Source organism: Oryx dammah, unplaced genomic scaffold (genome assembly GCF_014754425.2).
Source record: "Oryx dammah isolate SB20612 unplaced genomic scaffold, SCBI_Odam_1.1 HiC_scaffold_6, whole genome shotgun sequence".
In the NCBI taxonomy this organism is placed as follows: Eukaryota; Metazoa; Chordata; class Mammalia; order Artiodactyla; family Bovidae; genus Oryx; species Oryx dammah.
In genome coordinates, this window is record NW_024070190.1 from 24,797,225 (window position 1) to 24,825,212 (window position 27,988).

General features: G+C 52.0%; 1 protein-coding gene across 4 annotated transcripts in view; it reads left to right on the forward strand.

Moving 5' to 3' along the window:
- Positions 1–206: 206 nt before the first annotated feature.
- ZCCHC24 (zinc finger CCHC-type containing 24) overlaps positions 207–27,988 on the forward strand; it is a 72,665-nt gene continuing 44,883 nt past the window's right edge. For 3 of the 4 annotated variants that reach the window (XM_040242612.1, XM_040242611.1, XM_040242610.1), the window contains exons 1-2: positions 207–607; positions 12,862–13,062. In XM_040242612.1, the coding sequence (XP_040098546.1) occupies positions 362–607; positions 12,862–13,062 (447 nt within the window). In that variant the 5' untranslated portion in view covers positions 207–361. The remainder of the gene's footprint in view (positions 608–12,861; positions 13,063–27,988) is intronic. The other variant, XM_040242609.1, reaches the window with a different exon arrangement.

The following is a 27,988-nucleotide window of genomic DNA, read 5'->3' on the forward strand; positions in this document are numbered from 1 at the left end:
GCCACAAGGGGCGGGGCCTCATAGAACCCCACCCCAGGAGCGGCCGCTGAAGGGGTCAGCACAGAGGCAGATAGCGGATCGCGGGGCGGGGCGGGGCGGGCGGCTCGGAGGGGGCGGGCCCAAAAGTTTCCTGCCCAACTTTCGCTGCCTCCTTCCTCCGCCCGCGCGCGTTGCTGCTGCAGTTGGGGGGAGGCGGCGGCGGCGGCTGCGGGCTGAGCGCGGGGTGCAGGCGATCGCCGTCCGGGCTCAAGCGGCGGCAGTGGGCGCAGGCTCCCCGGTGCCCGCCCCTCCGCTGGAGGGGGGGGCGCGAGCGGGCGGGCGGCCGGGGTGGGGGGCGGGGAGCCGGCACCGCCGCCGCAAAATGAGCCTGCTGTCGGCCATCGACACGAGCGCCGCCTCGGTGTACCAGCCGACCCAGCTGCTCAACTGGGTCTACCTGTCGCTGCAGGACACGCACCAGGCGAGCGCCTTCGATGCCTTCCGGCCAGAGCCGCCCGCCGGCGCCGCGCCCCCAGAGCTGGCCTTCGGCAAGGGCCGCCCAGAGCAGCTGGGCTCGCCCCTGCACTCCAGCTATCTCAACAGCTTCTTCCAGCTGCAGCGCGGAGAGGTGGGTGCCCCCGCGCGCCCCCGCCCTCCGGCGACCGCGCAGGGCCTTTTCCTATCTGCCCAGGTCTTCCTGGCTTGGCCCCGGCCCGGCTCCGTATTGCCCGGCCCTGCTTGGCTTGACTTCGCTCAGCTCTGCCAAACTCGCCTCCCGAAGTCCCCGGGGCGCCGGGAGCGCGTCACCTCCCCGCTGAGCCCGGCCCGGAGTAGCTCTGGGGCGGGTGGAGCCCTCCTTCCCTCTCTCCCAGCCTGGGGCGCCGTGCTCCAAGGGGGCTGGGGAGCCCGACCGGGTGGGTGGGTTCCGGATTGTCTCCAGACAGCCGGGGCGCGGCTTGTGCGGGGAGCCCCTTCCAAGTGTCCTTCCCACGCCCAACCCCATCCCCCTCTTGGCCACCGCTCGCTGGGACGGAGAGTGTGGATTTGCTCCGAGTTCCTCCGGAGGGCCCTGAAATCTTTTCTCCTCCGACTTCGGTGGTTCCCGACCTGAAGGGCACTCTGGAGAGCAGTGACTCACCCGCAGAATTTTTCTGCTGTTCTCACGCGGGGACCCCCAGATACACTCTTCAGCCGCTCGCCCTCCCCCAGCCACATAGGAAGTGGTTTTTGAGGGCTTGACCCCACAGACTGTGCTGTCCCCCGCCCTTCTAGCCTGGAAGGAAATGAAAGGGAAATCTCTTGAGCTCCTGGGAGGGGGCTCGATAGGGGGAGAGGTTCCAGCTGCCCAGTGCCTTCTCCAGAAACCTGGGCCGGCTGCCGTTGCAAAGTCTGCCTGTTGGATGGATTCAGTTACAAAGTCAGACGGGCAGCTAGATAAATACCCAGATTGCATCTTTCCCCAGCTAGATAAATACCCAGATTGCCAGGACCTCCCAGCCCCTTGGAGAGCTCTTCAGAGCCTTCCTGGATACCATCCTCTCTCCCTTCAGCTGGATTCCTCCTGGGCCCCACTCCCACTTACTCCGGCCTCATGTGAGAACCGCAGACACCCTCTGTGGCCTTCCCTCGCTCTGCTTCTGGCAGCTCTCTCTGCAAAAGTGCAGAGGGAGGGGCCTGGGAAGAGGACCCACGGGAGGGGCACTTGCCTTCTAGACCGGGGCACACCGGTTAGCTTCAGGAGAGTCAGAGTCCCTTACCAGTTTGCGGGAGAAGACCTGTGTATACACCAGTGTGCTGGTGATGAGGTGGGAAAGACAGAGGGTCACCCTTTGTGACCCCATAATGTGTTTGCCTCTGCCATTATTGACTAGGGAAGACGTGGCCATGTGAATTGCTGGCCTGAGGCCTAGAGATGGGCCAACGGCAGGCGAGCAGAAAGAAGGGATGGTTGACCTGTATTGGACTGTCAGGCATAGCTGGGGGAGATGAATCTAGAAAGCACCCTTTGGTGCCAGGCAACAGCATTTGTATTCCAGAACTCTTTGTAAACTGTAAAGCACTCTCTCCACCTGAGGAATTGTTCTTGGCTGGAAATCTTTCTTTCTTACAAGGGACTTTGCCTTCTCTTCGGGGAACTGGCTTCTGTGACCAGGGGCTTTGGAGGACAGTGCCTGGGTCTTGTCAGTTTGCTCTCTTACCAAACATTTCTGAGCTCCCTGTGGCCCCCTGGGGATTCCACCAGAGTCCCATGGGGGCCCCAGATTAGAAGACAGATAAGGTGATATTGTGTGAATGGTGGGTGATTTCATGGGGATCCTGTAGGAGCCCAAAGACAGAAGGGAGACCATGGTTCACAGATCAAGTGGGGGTCCCTAAGCAGCCTCTGCTAGCTGCTTACCTTGGTGTCCCCACTGAAGGGGCACATTCCTTTGCTAGGGCCAGTGTAGAAGGAGCTGGTAAAAGTTATCTAGAGCAATGGTAGAAAAAACTCTCTCATGATCTGACTTTGGAAGAACCCTCATCTCTATCTGGGCCTCAGTTTACCTATCTGTAACTTGTAGTCTCTGCTGTCCTCCAGGGTGATGTGTGTGGGATTTGAGAGCTGTGCAGGAGAGAATGCGCCTACAGACAGGCTGAGTTGGGAGAGTAAGGAGGGGCTTTTCCTATGCTCATGGGCCAGTGGCTTCCATGCAGGGGCTGGAAGGCTGTGCCTGCTGACTTCCGGAAGAGTCTCTTGGCTTCAGACTCACCCGCTCTCACCACCTCCCCCCTACCAGTTTTGCCTCCTAAACCCTCTTGAAGCCCCAGCTGTGCTTCTAGGGACAGGCCTTTCCTGCATCCAGGGCTTAGCTGGTGACCTAATATGGCTCCAAAATAGCAACTGGTTGAGAAGGCAAGAAAAAATACCCCCTACCTGAATGCCACTGAGGGGCTTGTCTGGCAGGAAGCAAGTTGTGTGTGGGCCTGCAGGGACTCTGCGAAGGGCCCCAGGGCGCCAGGAGCGTCGCCATTCCATGCAGAGCCTGGCAGGCCCGGTGGCAGCGCCTGCGGATGTGACTTGCATGCTGACCACTGACCACGGCCTGTCTGCGCCGGTCCCCGTGCCAGGAGCCCACCCCCTCCTGCACCACCCCCAGGCTGCTCCCACCACAATAGCAGAACACCATGAATGCAGCTGGGGTTTGGGCGGGGGTGGGGGCTGAGGACATGGGGGCACAGAAGCCCATTGTGCCCCTAGAACCTCCGCTCTGGAAGCTGAAGATAAGCCAAGGGTTCTGAGTGGAACACTGGTCCTGCGAGCAGAGAGGGAGATGGTGGAGTTCATGGGCAAGTGCAGAAACTGGCACCAGGGGGTGACTGGTCTCTTGTGGGGGTTTTCTCGGCTTCTTAGTGTGTGGTAAGCCTGCCAAGCCAAAGCACACACGGGTACTTGGTGCAGCTTTTAAAAAGGCCTCTGGGCATAGAAACTAGACCCTGTGAACGAGCCCCTGTTTCAACCCTTGATCTGTGGCAACAACTATTAATGTATGTCTTTGGAGGGAAATTTGTGAGGCCCTTGGCTATGCCCTTCCTCTCTTTCTCCGGTACCCGAGGAAGGCAGGTCTTAGAGGCAGTTGGGGTTGGTGGCATGAGGGTGAGGGTCTTCCCTGCTATCTTGCTAGTGCTATCTTCGTAGCACTAGGTTTTGTTTGGGAATTTAAATTCACAGCAGTGTGGAGGCTGTGGGACTCCACCTCCAGAAAAGTAGAGTTACCCTTATGTTGAGCATTAGTGCTTAAGCACCTCTGAGTGATGCCAAGAGCCGCTCCTGGGTAGCTCCTGCACCCCCTTAGGGAGACGGAGCTGTCCCATTCCAGGTCAGCTGTTTAAGGCAGCTGTTTTCTTTTCCTCTTCCTCCAGGGCCAGATGTGGCTTGAAGGTGTGGCTCTGCTGTCAACTGATGCTTTGTGGAGGTTGGGGGGAAGGACTTTGGAGTCAAATACACTTTGGGAACACAGCCTAGTATCCTTCCCTTGGAGACACACATTGCCCACTAACACAGTAAAGGCTCTGAGAAGTTCTGCAGGACAGAACCTGCTAACCTTTCTTCAACCCAACATTCTTCTGAATACCTCAAGTTCAGGGCATGCTCCATGAAAGCAGACCTCTTCCTTGTTGGATATATTTTCAACCCGTAGGAGGCTCTTCCTGCAGCTGTTAACCCAGATGCCCTCCTGGGTCCTAGTGCTATCTCCATAGCACCAAGGTCACCCTCCTCTTTGCTTCTCTGGACTCATTGGAGATTTGAGAACAGCAGTAAGGGTCTCATGAGGCTTACCAGATAGGGCTTGAGGCTCCCCCACACACGAGGCTGTTAGAGCCCCTTGAAGGGGTAACCGCAGTGTCCTGATTTAAAAGGTCCTAGGGATTGGCAGTCTTCTGAAGGTTTGGATATATCACTTTTGCTCTCCATTGGTGCTGCTGAGCCGAGGGGCTGCCTGACTAGCATGGATGGGTAGAACAAAGCCACCTGTCTGCTGAAGGTGGGAGTTTGCCTCACTGGGGTTGAATGGGCTTCAGGAGCTGAGGTTTGTTCCCAGCAGCCTTTGTGGTCTGTGTGAAGTGGTGGGGGGCAGCCCCAGGACCTGGGAGGAACAGCCGTTCCAGCCCAGCTGGGAACTTGGGAAGATGCCCGGCTCCCTCTGGCCAGCCCTGGAAAGCTGAGCTCTGACTCAGGCAAGGGAGACCGTTGTTCGAGGGCCTGTTGGCCGAGGTGGCCTGACCCTCCCTCCGTCAAATTCAGTTGATGGGGCGGGCCTAGACTCGGAGGGAGACCACACCTCATGGACCTTCTGAGTCAGGTGGAAGGGAGGAAAGCAGGCAGCGTTAGTAATAGGGAATTAGCAGTGACAGAAAGTCAGGCACTGTCAGCACCAACAGAAAGACCCTGCGGAGAAGCGTCCCTTTGGGTGGTGGTGCTTTCTTCTAGGCATCTTTTCTTCATGGCCCCAGAAGAGAAAAATAGAGGCCTGGCTAGTAACTCAGCAAGTCAGTGGCAGAGCTCGACCTAGACATCTCCTCCATCCCGACTACAGCTGTCCCATTGGCTGGCCCTGCTGGTGCGGGTGGCACTCACCTGGATCGTGCCCTGGGTGCCAGTATGGGGCACGCATTAACCAGGGTGCTCTGTCAGGCTTCAGCGCCTCGCTTGATTTGTCCCCGACCCCAAACCTTCTGAGCAGTGGCAGGCATTGCTTATGGGTCCTGGGCTTTCTGTCATGACCTTGCTGCAGCCTGGGACTCTGTGAGGCATGAGTCCAAGGGTGGCCTGGCTTGGGGGAGGCAGAGGAGATGGACACCGAGGACTTCCTAGCACTCCTGTCTCATAGCACCTACTGGGTGCAACGTGGGGACACTAAGGCTCTTCAAGAGGAGGAAGATAAAGTCAGGGAATCAGTCGAGGATCAGGGCTCCAGGGTGTGTCTCAGGGCGCTTGGTCCCTTGTGTGTATGTGTGTGGGTGGTGGTGGCTGGGATGTATAATCTTTATTCTGCCCTCCTCTGGCCATATAGATTCACCTGAGGTTTCTGAAAACACTAAGCACCAAGCTTTCACTCTAAGCTTTTGCACTTGCTGTTGTTTCCACTGCTTCTAATGCTGCGGACTGTCCTTGTATAACTGATAGATTCCAACTTACTTCTTTATGGCCCCAGTGGATGTCTCTTCTCTGAAGGCTTTACCTGGCTGCCATGGGAAACACACCTCCCTCCTCCCATGCCCCGTGACAGAGAAATGGTACATGCTTCCGGTAAAGCGTGTCTGAACAGTCGGTATTGCTGTGAAATATTACCATATGTGTCAGCACTCTGAGAACAGGAATCCTGTCATCCTGTCACTTGGTAATCCCAGCATCCCATGCTTGGTCAGTGTCTGGGACAGACTAGGTGCTCAGTTGACATTCGCTAGGTGGATGGGTGGATGGACGACTTGGACTCTCTCCTCCTCTTCCTTCCCCAGACTTGTGACTAGGGAACACTTTCCTCAGCCTCTTAGCCTTTTGTTTTATCTCACAGAAGAAGTGTTTATGAATTGCTTGATAAATTTTTAAAGAGCTGATGTGGGAGTCATGAAACCCTATGCGTAGAGGTGTCCCAGCAGAAGTTTAGGTGTGGGAAGGGTTCTTGGCCTTCTTTGGCTGTGGGCCTCTTTGAGAATCTGAAAGCAGCTCAAGTTACTCTCCTCGGTGCAATGCACACAGCACGCTTGTCCACGCACTCACAGAATTTGCATTTGCACATGGTTTCGGGGGGTCATGTGGACAGTGGACCTCGAATCCAGGCCCCTTGCTGTAGAGGCTGCAAGCCTTGGTGGTGCCCCAGACTGTCTAACTATTAGGGACCGTCTAGTCCTCGGATTCTCAGATCCATGCTTTCTGCTTTCATTCAATGCATTTGGTCTAGAAGCAAGAGGCAGCCCACTCCCCAGTGCCTATGCTCGAGCTGGGGAGCTGGGCAGCAGGCTATGAAATGTGAACCCCTGCCAGGTGAGTGGTGACCTGCAGGGGAGCAGGAGAGACTAACTGGGGAGGGGGAGCCTCCCCTGGGTCTGTTCCACTCCATCTTGCTGCCACTGTGCTCCTCCATCCCTTGGTCCTTTCTTTTCCCATTTCTCTTTCCCAACTCCCCTTACCAAGAAGAACACAGCCTGCTTATTGAAATCTGAATCTCCCATCACGTTCTGGGTGTGTCCGGAGGCTGTGTTTTGCACACCCTCGGTGAATGGACTTCCCGGAGGCAACAGTGCCCTTAGGGGTCCTGAGGGGGGGGTTGCTGCGTCTGCCGTGGTCAACACTGCTGCATTCTTGGCCCACAGGTCATCTTCAGACCTTGGAAACAGGAGCAGAACTGGGGTCTAACCGCAGCTGGGGAAACCCTTGGTCTGACTTCACTTTCCCATTGGCCCGCTCCATCCTTGGCCATGGCTGTCTCCTATCCCTGAGCCCAGCCCACATCCATCCCTGCTTTTTGTATAGACTGTATGTGTGTTTGTGAGCATGTGTATGTGTCTGACCCCAGGGGCTGGAGCCCCAGATAGAGCCTAGGGGTGAAGAAGTGCAGATCTCCTTGGAGAAGGGGTGGAGTCATTTGTGAGATGAATGGTTTCTTGTTCCAAAGAGAGGAGTGTGGGCGTGCATGTCTGTGTGTGTGTATAGCAGTGTGGACACGGATGGCTTTGGTGGATAAGGAAGGGGTTGTTCAGCTGATGGAAGAATGGAAGAACCCCCACAGAGCAGGGAACTAGGACCAGAGGATTCCTCCTCTCAGGCCTTCTCAGGCCCCGGGGGCAGCAGACTCCGCATTTGCTCTGCACAGACCTTACCCCTGGTGCTGCGCCCACCTCTGCCAACTGTTCCCTCTTCTCTTCTTGCACCCATCTCTTATTCTTGGCTGCCCTCAGAAGCTCCTGCCCACCTGCCTCGACTCCTTCCTGCCTCTCGCACTGTTCCCTCTTTCTGTCCCGGGGATGGTGGCCAAAAGGAAGCGCAGTTGGTCAGGTTGACTTGGCCTTGGAAATCTCTCCTTGTGTACCCTCAGCAGAACCACAAACCCCGGGGCCTGAGCCCCTCACACAACCCAGAGAAGGTGGTACCCTGTCTTATCAGGCCTGAGGGGCTTGGCAGTGTGGAGTCACAGGGCCTCTGTGGCAAGGAAGATGGTCCTTGCCAGGTGGCTCCCCTTCCTGTAGGGAAAGACAAGCCTCGGAGGCCATTCGGGAGCTGAAATGTAACAGGCCAGCAGATCGGCCTGTGAATCTCCTCTCAGACACGTGCTGGTTGTGTTTCTTTGGGCAAGTTACTCAGCCTTTCTGAGCCTCAGTTTCCAGTTCTATAAAACCGGCCCAACAAGGACCATCTGAACAGTGTCCTTGGCAGATATGAGTCTCAAGAAAGGGAAAGGATCCAGTCGAGTATGTGACACAAGTAGGCTCGGACTAAACTCTAGTTCTTCCCATCTAACTTTCCCCAACAGTCGAGCCAGAACCTTGGAGAAGTTCCAGCCGTGAACAGGAACCTGCTGCTTTGTTCCCTGCATGTGGCATAAGGATCCCACGCTTCCTGCTCGCTGCTGGGGTCACTGACCCGGGGAGGAAGGAGGTGGTCTCCTCCCCAAGGCTGTGCATTTGGGCCTAGATGACCCAGAGCCATACTCTGGGGGGCTTTCCTCACCGCCCCCCCAGCCAACGCAGCAGACTCTGGGGTGAGAGCACCCTCCGAGTTAGTCCATGGGAACTCAGAGACCCTGAGCTAAATCCTTCAAGGCATTAGGGCATCCCCCATCTGTCCAGTGGAGCCCCCTTCTTGCCTGTGACTGTCTACACGCAGGACTATCATGGGCTTGAAGAGCACTGGAGTCTGGTCTCTGGGGCAGTGGAGGATGTTAGAATCTTTGCCTTCGGGGACGTTCAGCCCTGTGGAGAGACGAAGAGGTATCTCTGTATAAAGAGATGAGAGACAGACTTCAGAGCTCCTTCAGGCCAGGGCAGGGGAGTCCCCACCCCAGCCTGCAGCACAGGGCTATGGCCACGAGGTCTGGAAAACCTCTGGAGGGGGCTGGGGCCTCTGTAGCCAGAGGGACCTCAGGAGCACCTGAACCTATGCTTTTCACACCTTCCCTTGGAGCCCAGGCCTGAGCAAGAAAAAGGGGTGGCTTCATGGCCGTATCACTGGAGTCAGAACCAGGTCAAAAACCAGATCCTGGAGGGTTTGGCTCCAGGGTGGGCTTCCCAGGGGTGGACAGCAAGTGCAGGCCTGGAGGGAGAAAAGCAGTGGCCAGTAAGACGCCAAGGGGAGTAGCCTCGCTGTTGTAGAATTAGGGGCTGACTGATGAAAGGAAGCCCTGCCCAGCCTTGCCCTCCAGGCACGAGCGGCAAGGCTTGGGAGAGGTGGTACCCTTGTGAATGAAGGGCCCTCTTGTGTACCATGCTCTGGGGGCATCTTTCAGTACCTGAGTGTCTGGACCTTAAAAAAGCAGGCCTGCAGAGATCATAAAGTTTGCCCTCCTTCCCTGCTCCCTGTTACACGTGGGGAATCCAAAAGCTTGGGGCCAGGCTCCATGGGCAGAGGGGAGGGAGTTCTGTATGTCCTGGCCTCTGCTCCGGTCAGTCCCCACAGGCCGTGGAAACGGCTGAGACCGGCTCGCCTTTTACCTCCATGGGCCGAGCTCCTCAGGGCTTCAGAGAGGAAACAGCTTGCCGCCCCACCCGCTCATCCAGCCAGCCGGCCAGCAGAACTCCTGGCCCTTAGGCCTGGCTACATGCCCTGGCCTGTGCCCCTGGCCTCACTTTCTCTATCGTAACTTCAGAGTGAGTTTGGGTCGGCTGACTGCTCCTTCCTTTCGTCTTTTCCTGGTGTCATCTTGAACTGGGGCTGGGGAAGGCAGTTGGAGCAGCTGTGAGGGCCAGGCCAGTGTACACTGGATGGGGAGAGGCGGCAGGGAGGGGAGCCCTGGCCCCGCTCCTCTGACCCACAGCTGCCTGTGTGACCCTCCTGAGGAACAAAGCTATGACCTTCCTGAGGCGGTGGGAGGGGTGTCAAGCTGCCAGGGGGAGGACAGCCTGCTGGGAGGCCCCTGCCTGCCCAGGGATACCCACGGGGCTGCCCAGGGGCAGGGGTGCGTGGCCACAAGATGGGGGAGAGGTTTTTCAGGGTATAATTAGTGCAGTTTCTGGCACCCACCAAACTTCCCCTTCCTCTTGACAATTTGCTGCCAAAACAGCCCTGATTCCTGTGGACTTGCTTAAATCTTATCCAGAAAAAAAAAAAGAAGAAAAAAAAAAAAGAAAAAAGGAAAGAAAGAAAAAAAAATAAGAGGGTTGTTATTTGTGAAATTGCATTTCCCAGTCATGAGAATGAGTCACACCATTTGGAACTTCAAGTTTCTTGTTTGGATGAACTTTTCTCTGGGAGGCTGGGGTGACACTGCCCTCCCCTAGACCAGTTTGGATGGGGAGAGGCCTAGAGACAAGCTAAGGAGAAACCTTGATGGTTGGAAAGTCCAGGTGCTCCCAAGGCCAGGGAGGGCTAGGAAGGTTGTACCTTCCAAGGGAGATTGAAAATGCTGACTTGGGCTTAGGGGTGAAGGGGGTGTGGCGAGTTAGTGTTTAATGGGGACAGAGTTTCAGTTTGGAATGATGAAAGATTCCTGGAGATGGATGGTGCTGATGTTTGCACTATAAATAACGTGAATGTGCTCAGTGCCATTGAGCTGCACGCTTAAACATTGTTAAAAAGATAGGTTTTTACGTAACGTATTTTCTACCACAGTGAAGCAAAGCAGATTCTGGGCCCTCAGTCCCTGGTGGCTGCTTTGATAGGTATCAAGTGGGACCCAGAAAAACTGTATTGGTTAAAAGTTTCCTGGGTCATTCAATACAAGTTTGGACACACTGATCTAATCTGTAAAATGGGGACAGTGACTCATAGAGCTGTGGTGAGCATTAGTTATCTTAACACACGTAAAGCTTCCAGTGCCAGGGACACTAAAGTGCTCAGTTCGTGTTACTAACATCATCTAATCCCACTTCCGTTGGGACTCTCCCCACATCCCTTAAGGTTTTCCTGCCTTGGCTTGCATACTGCTCCCCCAAGGATGGGGGACCCTCTGCCTTTCAGGATGGACCATCTGAGGCCACCTGGGAGCTGGAAAGTTGCCCTCAGACTGGATGCAGGTTTGTGCGGGATCTTCCACAGTGGCCCTGTGCAGTGGTAGAGCAGAGATTTGTGACCCCGTGAATTATGTAGTCCATGGAATTCTCCAGGCCAGAATACTGGAGTGGGTAGCCTTTCCTTTCTCCAGGGGATCTACCCAATCCTGGGATCGAACCCAGGTCTCCCGCATGGCAGGTGGATTCTTTACCAGCTGAGCCACCAGGGAAGCTCGAGATGTCATCAGGAGCCTTTAAGCCTCAATGCACAGTCCCTGAGGACTGACTGTGTGCTGGGCCTGAGCTGCCCTGATTGTCGTGTCTCTGTCTTTCCTTCCAGATCCCAGGCTTTGGTCCAAGCCTACATGAGAGAGAAAAGAGGCCCAGAGAGGGAAAGGGCTGGGCCAGAGTCACAGAGCAGGATGTCCAGGGAGCCAAGAAGAGTGAGGGCTGTGTCCTCCAGGGAGGAGTGCCGGACCTCCAGAGGCATACTTGTGTGAGCTGTGGGCTCTGCCCTGGTTGGAGGAGGGGTGTCTTGATTCCCTGGGACCAGCTCTCAGCTTACTACCCTCCCTTCCTACACTGAGGGGACACAGAAAAAGAAGTGGTATGCCCAAGAACTGGAGCCTAATAACCTGAGCCCCGTGCCCAGGTTTGTCATCAGCCCCTGGGAAGCTACCTCTTTCTAGCCTTGGCCTGGCCCCAGGAGAAGGGTCTCATGGCCAGCCTCATTGCAGGCCCCACCTTTGCTGAATTCCAGTGTGCCTGGCTGCCCAGAGCCCGTGACTCCTATAAATAGAGGCTGTATACACCAGGAGGGGGCCTGGGCCGCGTCTGCTTTGAAGCCAGGCAAGACATCTGGTTCCTGTCAACTGGAGGTGGGAGAGGTGAGAGAGGTGGGCCGTTTCCTCCCCGGGCTTCCAGAGAGCTGGTCCAGGCTGGGCTGAGGGCTCCCCGGACCCACTGTGCACAGGCATCAGCCTGCAGGAGGCCAGGCAAAGTGCCGAACTTCAGTGTCCTCTTCTGTACAGTGGAAATGAGGCTGCGAGCTGGTCACCCCACCGGCACACAGCAGAGTTGCGGCTCTAGCAGGTGGCTTTCTGCTGCTTGTCTTACCTCCTGGCAGCGTGTAAAGAACTAATGATCACCACTGTCACCATCATCATGTACTGAGTACTTCTCCAGTGCCAGGCAGGAAATAAAGGGCTATGTTAGCCTCCTAGAAACCCCTGGAGGTAGCTGTCATTAATCCTTTTTACTGGATGGGGTCACTGGGGTCCTGAGTGGTTCACTGGCTTGTCCATGGATGCACAACTCGAGTTGGGATTTGAACATGGGCTCCAGGAAGCCAGAGCCCACAGGTGACTAGAGAGTCGGTATGAAACTAGGAATGAAACCACCATATGACCCAGCGATCCCACTCCTAGGCATATATATACCCTGAGGAAACGGAAATTGAAAAAGACACACGTATCCCATTGTTCACTGCAACACTATTTGCAATAGCTAGACCATGGAAGCAACCTAGATGCCCATCGACAGATGAATGGATAAAAAGTTGTGTACCTATACACAATGGAATATTATCAGCCATAAAAAGGAACACATTTGAGTCAGTTCTAATGAGGTGGATGAACTTAGAACCTATTATACAGGGTGAAGTAAGTCAGAAAGAGAAAAATAAATATCATATTCTAACGCATATATACGGAATCTAGAAAAATGGTCCTGAAGAATTTATTTGCAGGGCAGCAATGGAGAAACAGACTTAAGGAATAGACTTATGGACAGGGGAGAGGGGAGGAGAGGGTGAGATGTATGGAAAGAGTAACAGGGAAACTTACATTACCATATGTAAAATAGATAGCCAACGGGAATTTGCTGTATGGCTCAGGAAACTCAAACGGGCTCTGTATCAACCTGGAGGGGTGGGATAGGGAGGGAGATGGGAGGAGGGGGTTCAGAAGGGAGGGGATATATGTATACCTATGGCTGATTCGTGTTGAGGTTTGACAGAAAGCAAGAAAATTCTGTAAAGCAATTATCTTTAAATAAAAAATAAGTTAGAAAGAAAAAGGAAAAGATCAGGGAAGACAAAAAACAAAGAATCGGTATGAATTTGTGTGTGTGTAGGAGCCTGTGGAAGCATGGCTGCACCGGTGGCCGGCCTCCAGGCCTCACAGCCTCTGTCCCCCTCAGGCGCTGAGCAGCAGTGTGTACAAGAGTGCCTCGCCCTACGGCTCCCTCAACAACATCGCCGACGGCCTCAGCTCCCTCACCGAGCATTTCTCCGACCTGACCCTCGCCTCCGAGACCCGCAAGCCCAGCAAGCGGCCCCCACCCAACTACCTGTGCCACCTGTGCTTCAACAAAGGACACTACATCAAGGACTGCCCCCAGGTAAGGCAGCCCGGCCCCGGCGGCGGCTCGCGGCCGGGCGGGCCTGCGGACCAGCCTCCGTGCGCGGAGGAGGCGCAGCAGCTCGCCGGGGCCCTTCCTGCAGCGCCTCGCCCCGTGGCCGCTGGCCGCCACCTCTCTGTCCCCTCTGGTTTTCCTGAGGCGGGCTAGCTGGTGTGAATGGGACAGAGCCCCAGGTTGGGCCTGCACTGGCCAGTCAGCAGTCTGGGAGGGGCCCCCCAGAGTGAGATTCTGAGCCTTCGAGTCTCCCCTCACCCCACCCCAGTCTTCCTGCCAAGGTGGGTCCTGTTACCATCGGGCAGGAGGGGCCAGCGGCTTCCTCACGGTTCTCCTGAGAGCCCATCACCTCCCACTCACAGGGAAGGAAGGAATGTGGGCTCCAGGCCAGGAACCCAGATGTGCGCCCCCTCTCCCAGACCCCACCTCTGCCTGCTCTGCAGCCTGCAGCCTGTGAGGGGGAGGGGTGCCCCCAGGATAGGTCTGGGTGAAGGCCTCAGGCAGGGGCTTCCCCGGTGGCTCAGTGGTAAAGAATCTGTCTGCAGTGCAGGAGACACAGGAGACCCCGGTTCGATCCCTGGGTCAGGAAGATCCTCTGGAGGAGGAAATGGCAACCCACTCCAGTATTCTTGCCGGGAAAATCCCATGGACAGAGAATCCCATGGGACAGATGGACAAAATCCCACGGGCTACAGTCCGTGGGGTCGGAAAGAGTCGGATGCAACTGAGCACGCACACACGAAAGTCTCAGGCATGGGGGGCTGGGCATTGCTCCCTTGGGGTGGGAAGGGGGTGAGGAACAGCCCCCATCTCTCCCTTAGTGTTTCGCTGCAACAAGGTGGGGCTCTGGGGGCAGACCCCACTCACCGGATGACCCCTGACTCTGACAGATGTGGTTTTGGAATCCTGGAGAGAGAGGTTAACAGTTGTGTTACATATAGTATGAGATTATCAGCGATTTTTTTTCCTATTATTTTTTCATACTTTCCACTGTTTTTATAGCATGGTACTACTTTTATTTTATACGTGTAATGGAAATGGAATCCTGGAAACTCAGAAAATCCGTGTAATCTTGCCCTCCAGATGTTGGCAGCTGAGGGTGTGGCCAGGCAGGGCTGGGTCCCTCCAAGACCGGTGAGGGTGCCGAGATGCCAATCACCACTCTTCTCAGGAATGGCCATGCCACGCTTTAGGTCCCTGCTCCTTCAAGTACAGCCAGCCATCTCCATATCAGTGTCACCCCAGAGCTTGTTAGAAATGCAGAACCTCAAACCCAGCCCAGAACTATGATCCCTGGTGATTCAGCCGGTGATCTCAGCCTCCCCCCGCCCCTGGCCAAGAGAGGCCCACCCACCCTGGACCCACTGCTGGCTGCCCTCCAGATCCGCACCCCCTGGGCAGATGTGTGCAGTGAGCAAGGGACCCTTGGCATGAGGGCACCCTGGCAGAGGGTCAGGCCCCTAGCCCCCAGGGTTCTAGGGATGAGACAAGAGGCCACCAGGTGGCTGAGGATCTGGTTGGTGCTAAAGGACGTGCCTGGGCCCACCCAGTGAGCAGCCCCCCATGCCTTCCCTGACTGAGCCCCCCATACCACCCCACACACAGAGCCTGTCAGCTCTCAGTCACCCTGCCTCCAGGGTGGAGCAGGACTCCACCCTGTTTAAGGAAGAGATGGACACTGTGTTAAGTGCTCTCCAAGCATTTCCTTTAACACTCACATCTGCCCAGTGTGCTGAGTACTTTTAATAACCTCCTGTTACGGGTGCATGAGCGCAACTTCTCAGAGCCCCCTGAGAGTGTCTGCTGGGTGGGCAGTCCAGGAAAGCTTCCAGGAGAGGGGCTTGAGTGGGGTTGGCAGGTTGATAAGTAAGGGGTGACCAGTATCCAAAGGCAACGGATGATGAATCCAAGGCAGAGGGACAGTGAAGAGGTGTGTGTGAGTTTTGTGCACTTGCTGCTCTTTCCCAGATGGGGCCAGAGTCTTGCCAACGTGCAGGATAGAGGGTGCCTCTCCTCAGTACCTCTTGCTTCCTAGCATGGTGCTATAGTTACACAGTGTGTTCACTAATCTTGTGCAGGGCTTTCAACTCTGTGGCCGAAGTAGGAATAACAGCTCCGTTTTACAGCTGAAGAAGCAGAGTCTCAGGAGAGGATGGCTGCAGAGAGGGCTGAACCCTGCTCTTGGGACCTCGGTGCTCTCTGCTCCCTTGAGCATTCGTGCTGCTCCAAGCTGAGAAGCCTTAGCCTGTGGAGCCTCATGTTCTCCCTAGAGGTCCTTTTCTAGCCCCATCTCAAACCTGATTCTGTCTAGGATGCCTGCAGGCTGGAGGACCTCCCTTTACTCTTCACAAGTGTCACCATTTGTAAAACAAGGCTGTCGACACTCACATCGTGGATTGCTGTGGGGACTCAATGAAGTAATGCTTGAAAAGTGCTTAGCATGGTGCCTGGCACCCAGTAAGTGCTCAGTAACTGTTGGCCAGCATTATTTTTGTCTCCCTTATGTCACAATGTGGAGTGTTCATGACTGGCTAAGGATTTTAGCAGGCTGGAATAGGGTTGGATGCTCCCCACTTCTCTGCTGACCACAAGCCCCAGGTGCTGGACTAAATTCATCTCTGTACCCCTCTGCCTGCCCAGGTACCACACAGTGCAACAGGTGTTCAGTATGTCTTCCTGAATGAAGGAACAGGTGGAAACCCTTGTTTCAAATGAACTATTATGTAAGAGCTCAACATTTTTAATATTGAAAAGTGGAATGCTTATTTTGAGGAACAGCTTTAATGAGATATAATTCAACTGTTTATAATAGACAAGTCGATGATTTTTAGTATATTTACAGAGCCGTGCAGCCATCACCACCACAGTCAATTAAAGAACTTTTCTTGTCACCTTAAGAAGATACCTCATACTCTTTAGCTATCACCCTCTGGTCCCCCATCTCCTAATAATCACTAATCTACCTTCTATGTCTGTAGATTTCCCTATTCTGGACATTTCATATAAATAGATTCATATAATATGTGGCCTTTTGTCACTGGATTATTTTACTTAGCATATTGTTTTCAAGGTTCATGCATGTAATAGCGTTTATTAGTTCCATGATTTGGGAAGGGTTCCATCCGCTTTTACTTTCTGGAAGAGTCTGTGGGGAATTGATATTAATTCTTCTTTAAATGGTTGGTGGAATTCACCTGTGAAGCTATCCAAGTGTGGGTCTTCTTTTGTGGGTAGATTCCTTTAAATTACCAGTTGGATCTCTTTATTTGTTATTGGTCTATTCAGCTTTTCCATTTCTTCTTGAATCAATTTCTGTAGTTTCTGTATTTCTAGAATTTTTCCATGTCATCTAAGTTATCTAATTTCTTGGCATGAAGTTTGTTCATAATATTCTCTTATAATCCTTTTTATTTTATTTTATAATGTCCCCCTCTACCATGTCTGATTTTTATAATTTGAGTCTTCTCTCTGTTTTTCTGGGTCATTCTAGCTGAAGGTTTGTTAACGTTGTTGAGCTTTTCAAAGAACCAACTTTTGGTTTGGTTGACTTCTATTTTTTTCCTCTCTCATTACTTACTCTTATTTCATTACTTTCTATGCTAATATTTTAAAAAATTGTGGAAAAATACATATAACATATAATGGACTATTTTACCCATTTTTCAGTGTACACAGTTCAGTGGCATTAAGTACGTTCACATTATTGTGCAACATCCCCATCAACCATCCCCAGAACTCTTTTTATCTTGCATAACTGAAACTCTGTACCCATTAAGCAATAATTCTCTCCCCTCCCCTGACCCACCCCCTGGAAACTATTGTTATACTTTCTGTCTCTAAGAATTTCACTACGCTAAGTACCACATATCAATGGAATCATACAGTATTTATCCTTTTGTGATTGGCTTATTTCACTTAGTAGAATGTCCTCGAGGTTCAGTCATAGTATAGCATGTGTCAAAAGTTCCTTCCTTTTTATTTTTGCCTGGTGATATATTTTTATTAAAAACGTCCTTCCCTTTTAAAGGCTAAATAATATTCCAGTGTGTGTGTGTGTGTGTCCGTGTGTCCACCACATTTTATTTGTTCATGTATTCATCAGTGGACAACCGGATTGTTTCTGCCTTTTGGCTGTTGGGAATGATGCTGCTTTGAACATGAATGCACAAATATCTTTGAGTCCTGCTTTCAGTTCTTCACGCTAATCTTTATTATTTCCCTTCTTCAGCTTGCTTTATGTTTAGTTGCTCTTTGTCTCGTTTCTTGAGGGTGAAGGTTAGAATACTGATTGTACATTTTTTTTAAAATTAAATGGAGGTGTTTTTAGCTAGAAATTTTCCTCTGAGCTGCATCCCATTAGTTTCGGTATGTTGTATTTTCGTTTATCACAGGATATTTTCTCATTTCCTTTGTGATTTCTTCTTGGACCCACCAGTCATTTAGGAGTATGTTATTTAATATCCATGTTATTTGTGAGTTTCTCAAGTATCCTTTTTTAATGATTTCTAATTTTATCCAATTGTGGTTGGAAAACATACTTTATATTATTTCAGTGCTGTTAAATTTATTGTGGTTTGTTTCATAGCCTAAAATTTGGTCTGTCCTGGAGACTCGCTCATGTGCGCCTGAGAAGTATACAGCTGGGTGGAGTATTCTGCAAATACCTATTGTCTAGTAGGGTTATAGTGTTGTTTGTGTCTTCTGACTCCGTGTCGACATTCAACCTAGTTATATTGTAAATTATTGTAAATAGGGGTATTGAAATCTCGATTATTGTTGAACTGACAATTTTTCTTCAGTTCTGTTGCTTTTTGATGCATGTATTTTGATGCTCTGCCATTAGGTACATCTGTGTTTCTGATGGGCTTTCCATGTGGTGCTGGTGGTAAAGAATCTGCCTGGCAATCCAGGAGGCACAAGAGACGTGGGTTTGATCCCTGGGTCAGAAAGATCCCCTGGAGGAGGGCATGGCAACCCACTCCGGTATTCTTCCTTTAAGAATCCGATGGACAGAGGAGCCTGATGGGCTACAGGCCATAGGGTTGCAAAGAGTCAGACACAAATGAAGCAACTCAGTACACACACATGCTTGTTTATAATTGCTGTATTTTCCTGATGGAGTAATCCTTTTGTCATTAGAAAATGTCCCTCTTTATCTAGCAGTATTTTTTGTTTTAAAGTCCATTTAGCCTGATATTAGGGCTTCCCTGCTGGCTCAGAGGGTAGAGCGTCTGCCTGTAGTGCAGGAGACCCGGGTTTGATCCCTGGGTCAGGAACATCCCCTGGAGAAGGAAATGGCAACCCACCCCAGTACTCCTGCCTGGAGATCCCATGGACAGAGAAGCCTGGTAGACTACAGTCCATGGGGTCGCAAAGATTCGGACATGACTGAGCGATTTCACTTTCTTTCACTTAGCCTGATATTAGTGTAGCCTGCCTTCTTATGGTTGTTGTTTACCTGATATATCTTTTCCCATCCTTTCAGTTTCAATCAGTTCATATCTTTGGATCCAGAGTGTGTCTCCTGTAGACAGCATAAGGTTAGATCTTGGTTTACTTTTTATTCCACCTGACAGTCCTTGCTTTTTATTTGGGTTGCTTAATCCATTTGCATTATTGATAATGCTATTTTAATGCACTTTTTATATATGCTATTATTGATATAGTTGGATTTAGATCTGCCATTTCACTTTGTTTTTGAAGTTGCTCATGTCCTTTTTGTTCCTTTGTTCTTCCTTCACTGCTTCCTTTTACATTAAGTGATAATTTTCTAATGTAACATTCTAATTTCTTTAAGTATTTTTTCACCATTTTTTAGTTATTTCCTTAGTGGTTGCTCCAGGTTGTATACCCCTTAACTCATCAAAATATGCTTCAGATTTATATTAACTTAACTCCAGTGAGAAATATTACTTAACTCCAAAATAGAAATGTTACCCCCTTATGGTTCTATTCTTTGTTCCTTGTTCTTGGGGCATTCTTGTTATACATATTACATCTATGTCTATTACAAATTCAGCGATGTTTGATAGAGTTATTACTTTATTTAACTTTATGTGTTTTAGAGAAGCTGAAAGAAGAAATGAGTCCAATTATATACCTATTGCTTTTTTCATGCTAGCCTTCTTATTTCACATGTTGAATTCTCATCATTTATTCCTGTGAATTCAAATTACCACTTGGTGTCATTTCCTTAGCTCAAGACACATTTTCTCCCACCCACCTTCTTTGTGCTATTATTGGAAAAGGTACTATATTTCTGTATGTTATAGGACAAATATTTTGAATTAGCTAAGAGAAGAAAAGAAGTACACACTTGTACTGTCTTTTACAATTACATAATCTAATCACCTTCTCAGTGCTTCTTGCTTCTTCCTGTGTATTTTCATTAGTCTTTGGGGGTCACTTGTTTTCAGCCTGAAGAACTTCCTTTAGTATTTCTTGAAAGATTGGTGTGCTAGCAATGGGGAATTATCTGGAAATGTCTTTATCTCACTTTCATTAGTTTAAGGATCGCTTTGTTGGGTATAAAATTCTTGGCCGACAGATATTTTTTAATTTGAGCACTTTGAATATGTTATCCCCTGCTCGCTGGCCTCCATTGTTTCTGATGAGGAGTCTGTTATTATTATTAGAAATCAGCTGTAAATGTCATGCCATTTTTCTCTCACTGCTTTCAAGATTTTTCTCTTTCACTTTCAGCAGTTTTACTGTGATGTGTCTATTTGTGAATCTCTTCATCTTTATGCTGCTTTGGGTCTGTTGAGCTACTTGAATGTGTTGATTAATGTTTTAAATCAGATTCGGGAAGTTTTCAACCATCATTTCTTTCAATGACTTTTCTACTCCTTTCTCTCCTCCCTTTTTATGGAATGACTTTTAAATGGTTTAAAAGCTTTTAAAATCTTAAATGGTCTAACTAGAGGTGGAACGTGCAGAACCCTAGGCCAGCCCTCCCTGGGTCCTGAAGCTGCCATGGAGCCCCAGGCTCAGAGAAAGGGAGCAGTGAAAACGTGGTTAAAGCATTCACTGCCAACAGCCTGGGGAGTGGGATACAGGCACCAGAGGATGATGACCTGTTAATTGATTCTTTTCCAACCTTAAGGGGAGAGAGAGGTGTCCAGAGTTCAGCTCCTTAGACTGGTGAGGCTTCTCATAGCTACCAGGTGCTGTGCAAGGGGACTGGGCACTGTATGAAGAGGAACCCCAGAAGCAGAGGCAGAAAGTGCTGGAGATAAATTTCCAATGTTGGTGGAAGGCGACCCCTCTTTGTGGGGTGAGGCTGTGCCTGGCCAGGATTTCTCTCCAGCCAACGTCAGCACTGGCCCAAGAAAACTAGGATTCAAGAATGTTTATCACTGACCTCTTTAAAAAATCTGTCCCTGTAGCTATCCGTGTACAGTGTGCCAGGTTTCTATTCAAGGGTAATAATAATAATATGAACAGCAATAATAGTGTTCTCTAAGCATTGAGTTTACCTCTGAGCTTAGTGTGTAATATGTACCAGTTCCTTTAATTATCTCAAAAACTCTATCAGGTCAATTGCCAGATGATAAAACCAAGGCCCACAGAAGTTGGGTGGCTCGCCTAAGGTCATACAGCTAATGAACAGCAAAGCAGGGATTGAAACTCAGACCTTCCTGATTCCGGAGCCCATGCTTTTTAAATTAGATCCTACCTCCTGCGTCAGCATCCAGGTTTTGATCTCCACCATCTTTCTCAGAAAGTCAGCGTTCTTTAAAAAGATGGGTTGCTAGAAATAAAGAGGGACAAAGACAGTGTGGACAAAAGCCATATCAGGCCTGGTCTGGCCAAGGCCTCGTATCTGGCAGATTTCTCCACTGGTCCAACCCCAGGGTGTTTGCTGCCCCAGTGCTGTCAAGGAGGCCAGGGCTGGTCGGGGTGCCAGCTGTGGTGACTGCAGAAGCTCCAGGTGGCTGTAGGGGAGCCATGGGTGTCTCTGTTGGGCCTGCCCTCAGGGTCACCGGTGTGTCTCATGTTGGCCTCTGCACACCAGTGTGGCGGGACCTGCTCTGCGTTATCCACATTTGCCTGTATGGTATGTGTGTATGTGGTGAGGCCTTGACTAAGTGCCCCATCCATGTTCAGGACACACAATCTGTCCAGGACAGAGCCCAGCCCAGCCCTCAGTACAACCGCCCAGAGCTTCCTGAGCTCCTACTGTACGTCAGGCCTGTGCTGGACAAGTGCTTGACCTTTGTCCACCGTGGCACAGTGTGGAAAACAGAAATGCTGTTGACCGTTCAGGGTGATCAGGGCTATAATGTTTGCATGAGGGACCAGCTTTGCCTGGGGCTTCATGGGAGGCCTCAGAGAGGAGGAGTCTGAGTCTGGAGTGGGGAAGGCTTCCAGGAAAGTGTGTTAATAGTAGGAATTTGCTTTCCGGGAACCACGAGCCCTTGGCGACAGCTAGCACTCTGGGTGCCTGAGGGGAGGAGCAGGAGGTATGGCTGCAGCAGGTGGTGGAGGATTTGTGTGCCAGGCTACACAGTCTGGACTTGATCTGGAGGGCCAGGAGAAGCCATCCAGGGGTTTTAGGTGACACACTCAGATTGGCATTTTGAAAGATCATGCTGGTCGCAGTTGGGAGGCCAGGCTGGAGGAGGCAAGTCTGCAGACCAAACCAGTCCAGGCGCATGGAGAGATGATAAGACCAGATACAAGGCAAGGGCAAGGAAAGCTGGAGGTGAGGGGACAAATCTTAGACATGATGAGAAGGTGGCATTCATGGGGCCTGGTGACCAGGTGGGTAGGGGGAACAGGGGTAAGCAGTAGAGGAGGTGCTGCTAGATCGCTGAAGTGGCCAGCGGGGTGCCACTACCTGGGACTCAAATACACTTGCCTGAGAAGATAGGTTCCTCTTCCTTTATTCATTTAGTGACATTTATTGAACATCTGCCGTGTGCCAAGCGTGTAGCAGGCATTTGAGGATGCCGTAGTGAGCAAACTAGGGAAGAGTCCCACTTTCTTGGAGCTCATGTAGTATTGGGTGAAGTCAGACAATAAGCACAAATCAATAAGAAGGAGATATGAGATGACAAGAACTGCTGTGCAGAATGTGAGTGGTTTGACCAAGACTGCCAGGCCAGCTTCTCTTGGAGAAACAGCAGGCATGCTGAGGCACTGTTCTTTCAGGGGCCCACAAAAATATCGTAATTTTCATTTATCTTAAAACCAGAAGGAAAAAAATGAATAATAGTAACTGTATAATAATGAATCCAGTCTGAGTGATATTTATCTTTATACCAATAAGGTCATAAAATAGTGGCTCGGATGGTAAAGAATCTGCCTGCAATGCAGGAGACCCAGGTTCGATCCCTGGGTCAAGAATATCCCCTGGAGAAGGGATATTCTTCAGTATTCTCCAGTAGTCTTGCCTGGAGAATTCCATGGACAGAGGAGCCTGGTGGGCTACAGTCCATGGGATTGCAAAGAGCTGGACACGATTAAGCGAGAGACACTTTCACTTTCACTGCAGAGGAGGGGACCCACTGGTGTCCTCCCTGAAGAGTGTCTGAGGCTGCTTCAGTTGGATGGCCTCTACACGCCTCTCTGATGGATGATATGGTGTGAAAACTCCAGATACTACCTTTCCTCTGAAGCTCAGACAGCGTTGAGGGTCCATAGGCCACCAGGAAGAACCCTGATGTTAGTGAAGGGACATCTTGTTGAGGTCAGAGGAAACAGCTTCAAATGTATAACCTCAAAGCCAGAGTTCAAGTTCCAGCTCTGCTTTTTACCAGCTGTACAACCTTGGATGAGTCACTCGCTCTCTGGGCCACCTTTCCTCATCTCCAAATTGTATCTCCTATTGGGGATCGGTGCAGGGCTCTTTGCCTCGATGGCCCACTCGGTGCCTCTGTAGGAATGGAGACTGGGGTACAGATGGAGGCAGTCCATCCAGGACCTAGCGTCCTTTCCTGCAGGCTTCATGGTGGTCACGCCCAGCCACGCCCAGCTGGCAGCCACCCATCAGGCAGGCGCTGAGCTGGGAGCAGAAATTCTCTAAGTCCTGAGCCTCCACCACACCCAAGGTGTTCTTAGGGGGCTAGTTACTCCTTTGGGGGCGGTCTGAAGGATGTTGGCACCTGTGCCTCCTGCGTCTAGCAAGGACCAGGCACCGTGAGGGGTCTGGGAAAGGTCTGAGCCCAGGGGAGCTGCCATTCCTGAGTCAGCATGCCCAGGGCTGCTAATGAAATCCAGATGTCAGACAGAAAACAATCGTCTCCCCCACCCATCTGGCAGCTCGAGTTTCTTGGAGATTGCAAAAGAAGAAGAAAAATAGAGCAGGGAGAGAATTGAATCCTAGAACAGCTGAAATCTTAGAGGTGGGATGTGAATAGTCTCAGGGTCTTGCTGGGGGAGGGGCAGGAGATAAGGGGAAAGTGAAGGCAGGCCCAGATCCCCTCCTCCCCACCCAGTCTCTGTAGTTCCTGGACCCTAGCCCTTCCATCTCTCCCCAGGTTAGAGCAGGCACCCCACAGGGATGTCCCAAGGAGGCCAGGAGGGCCGTGGCCCCCAGCCCATGTCTGACTTCTGCTTGAGTTTTCCAACCCCTCGTTGTGGCCCTGACCTCCCTGCAGGCCTGGGTTTCCTCTGGGGCCAGAGTGGCTGAGCCTGGGGAGGGAACAGGCAGAAAGGGACAGGCAGAAGCTCAGGGCAGGGACCACTGATTAGTTCAGAGCCATCACTATATGGATGTGGAAACCGACGTTTTCTCATGGCTCTAGGCCAGGACTATAAGGACTACAAGTTACAAAAGATCAATGGAGAGAGGAAAGGAGGAGAGAGGGAAAAGGAAGGAAAAAGGAAGGGCAGGAGGGCAGAGAGAAAGAAAGAGGGTGGACACACAAGGTCATTTTGTGATACCAGTGTGGAAGGACTGGGCTCAGGGAGGTGGCTTGCATTGCATGCAGCAGGCATCATTGCACGGGCTTCCTCCTAATCTTGGTGCCTGGGCTTGATACTCCAGAGCTCCGCACAGAACCTGGGATGTCGTGAGTGCTTGGCGAATGTTAGCTGGGATGGGTGTTCATAGGGATGGTGTTCAGTTCAGTTCAGTCGCTCAGTCGTGTCTGACTCTTTGCGACCCCATGAATCGCAGCACGCCAGGCCTCCCTGTCCATCACCAACTCCCGGAGTTCACTCAGATTCATGTCCATCGAGTTAGTGATGCCATCCAGCCATCTCATCCTCTGTCGTCCCCTTCTCCTCCTGCCCCCAATCCCTCCCAGCATCAGAGTCTTTTCCAATGAGTCAACTCTTCGCATGAGGTGGCCAAAGTACTGGAGTTTCAGCTTTAGCATCATTCCTTCCAAAGAAATCCCAGGGCTGATCTCCTTCAGAATGGACTGGTTGGATCTCCTTGCAGTCCAAGGGACTCTCAAGAGTCTTCTCCAACATCACAGTTCAAGAGCATCAATTCTTTGGCGCTCAGCCTTCTTCACTGTCCAACTCTCACATCCATACATGACCACAGGAAAAACCATAGCCTTGACTAGACAGACCTTAGTCGGCAAAGCAATGTCTCTGCTTTTGAATATGCTATCCAGGTTGGTCAGGGATGGTGTAGTGCCTGCTAATTTGGGGGTTGTCCCCCCCAAACCCTGTATTGTGGCCTCGAGTCTTTCCTTCCTCCCCTTCCAAGGCCCTCACCTTCTGGTGTGGTGGTTCCAAGCAGAGCCTTTAAGAGAGCCCACTGGGGTTCAACCTCCAGCAGTGCCTTGGACTAGCTGTGTGCCTTTGGGAAAATCAGTTAAAGGTCTCTCCAGTGCTCTTGCCTGGAAAATCCCATGGACAGAGGAGCCTGGTGGGCTGAGTCCATGGGGTCGCTAAGAGTTGGACCCGACTGAGCGACTTCACTTTCACTCTTCACTTTCATGCTTTGGGGAAGGAAATGGCAACCCACTCCGGTGTTCTCGCCTGGAGAATCCCAGGGACGGCGGAGCCTGGTGGGCTGCTGTTTATGGGGTCGCACAGAGTCGGACACGACTGAAGCGACTTAGCAGCGGTAGCAGCAGCAGCAGGCCTGTTTCCTCCTCAGTAAAGTGAAAATGATAGAAACCTAGCTCACAAGATGTTGTGAGAATGAACGAGTTATTTTATCTGAAGTACTTCAGTGAGAAACACTTCGTACGCACCGTGTTAGCCGTTGTGGCTGTGTTAATGACCATCATGATTGCTATGCCTCAATTCAGCTGCTCCAAACTAGTTTGTGAAGTCCCAGAGGTCTAAAAAAGCGTTTTAAAGCTATGAGGTCATCAGAGGGGGCTCTGGTCCTTCTAGCCCACTGTCACCGCACAGGACAGGCTGCCTCCAGGGCGGGCTGCAGGAAGGCCATGTGATGAGCCTGGCCTTTCTCAGGAGGTTTGGGAGGGTGACTGGGACAGGCTCTGATGACTTTGGGTCTTGCAGGTTGGCTTGAGGGATGAAAGGTTATGAACTGGGTCCCAGAGGCTCCACTCTGTCCAGGGTGGGGGCTCTGGGAGGAGGGATGATAAACCATGGCTAGAAGGTGCCACCTATGGGTTGTCAGCTGCCCTCTGGCCAGGCAGAAGGATGGCCTGCCAAGTGCTTACCCTGGCAAAGACAAGTGGGAGGGATGGACGGATAGAGTGTTGGGGCTCACGGGACAACCACTTTTACATCCTTCCTGCTGCCCCACGCTTGGCAAGAAAGAGTCTGAGAGGGGCAGTTTCACATCCCCTGTTGCCAGTTCTTCTTTTAAATGGATCGCAGAGAATGAACTCAAGGCCCCCAGGAATCTCGCCATGTCAGCTGGCCTCACCTCAATTCTCTATCTCTGGTCTCTGAGGGACAGGGGTGATGGCAGAGCCTGGGAGCCAGAACCTGTCGCTGGTCCTTTAACCACCTTCAAGGCCCAGAGGATGGAGGGCTGGAGCAGAGTGATTATATTCTTGGGCTGATTAGCTTGCTGATGTCACCTCCTCCAGGCAGCCCTCTCTGATTTCCCCTTTCCTCTACGCTCAAAGGGCCCACCCTCTGAGTTTCACTGAGCTGGGCTCAGAGCTCACTCCTGCCCTTCCCCAGCTCTGTCTTTGTGTTACACAGCATCCCCAACCATCTGTGAGATGGGCTTACCCACTTGCAAGATATTTGTGTGAAATGGGCTAGCTATTCCAGTGCTCAATGGCAGCTCTTGTTAGTATTGCTTGCTAGGTTGCTGGGCCTCCCTGAGCCTTATCTGCTCTTATTGTAAAGGGAGGCTCCACGAGCCTGGCTTTGTAGATTTGATATGTAGAGGGTGAGAGGCAGCCTAGGACGCCGTGGTTCCTGAAACCTCCTCTTTTCTCTGCCCCACCCCAGCCAGGCTGCTCAACCACACAGACAGGTGAACGGTGCCCACGGAGCCCCCCAGCCTGCAGTCCTTTCCCTAACATCTCCTTCCTGCCCCCTTTCAGGGCCCAGCTCAAACTCACCTCCATGAAAACTCCTTCCCCAGCAACTCAGGCCCACCAGCTCTTCTCTAGAATCCCACTTTTCATGATCTGCAGCCCCATCCAGAGCCTGGTTCTAAGGCCTCCCATGGCTTCTCACCTGTCTGCCTCCCCACCTTATCCTCGGAGGACAGATGATGCCCCCTGGTTGTGGGCTTGGTGCCCTGCCCTGAAGTGTGGCCCCAATTGGGCCCCCCCGGAGGTGGTCCTGGCTGTTTGCCATTTGAATTCTGCTAACCCCTCCCATCTCAGGCTTTGCCTGTGCTGTGCCCTCAGCTGGTACTTCACTCTCATTTGCTCCATCCTTCCCTCCAAGCCCAGCGCAAATGTGCCCTTTCCTGTGGTGGAGCCCCTGTGCTCCTCACCCTCCCACCTTGTTCCCACTGTCTTGCTGAGCTCTGCCTAGCCGGGAGCCCATCCTCGCATGACCGTCTCTCCTGCTTCCTGGGGGGCCCACTGCAGGTAGGGTCTGTGTCTACATGGCTGGCAAGAGGGCCTGGGCTTTAGGGTCAAAAGCCTTGAGTTCTTATCCCAAGCCTCAGTAGCTGGTCCACTGTGGCCAAGTCGACCCTCCCCATGAGCCTTCACGACCCCTGAGTGCTTGAAGCAGGGTCGAGCCATGAAGCCCATCAGTCAGGGCTTCTGTGAGCTCCAGAAACAATGAGGTAGGGGCAGGCAAACCCAGTTAGAAAACTATAAAGTCGTACCACTAGCCCGACTGCTCACTGAGCAGCTGAGCACAGGTCCGGCATATAGCAGGCGCTCGCAGAGTGTGTGTTGAAATAATTAGGGGTGAATGGACCGCAGAGAGTGACTCAAGGCCCCCAGGAATCTCGCCACGTCAGCTGGCCTCACCTCAGTTCTCTATCTCCGGTCCCTAAGGGACAGGGGTGATGGCAGAGCCTGGGAGCCAGAACCTGTCCCTGGTCCTTTAACCACCTTCAAGAGTGCATATGCTCCTAGAGTGAGTGTGAGCCCGGAGGTTGCCACGGACTCTGCCTTCATCTGCTGGGGGTTCTCGGAGGCACGTTTTGATAGTGGCAGTTTCCCTTCCCATTGCATCTGGGTGGCCCCTCAGGATGGAGTCTGGACCCCATGGCTTTGTCTGGGGTAGGAGGTGACTCTGTTGCTGGTTTCCAGGACTTGATACCATTGACTTGGCTCGCTTTTAAGATCTGGGCTTCCTTTCTCTCACCATGCCCTCCCACATCTAAGGTTTGGGCTACCGAGAAATCAGGCAACAAACGCAGGGAAGGAGCGCCCATGGAGCGGGGTGGAAAGCCTAGAAAAATGTGCCCGCCCTCATACCCAGCCTGCAAAGCGCCGCCACCTCGGGATCTAGGAGGCTCATGCCAGCCTGCACTGCATCTGCAGTCCATCTGGCCACTTTCTTCTCCCACTTCATCTTCCCCTCCTCTCTTCCTTCCTTCTTT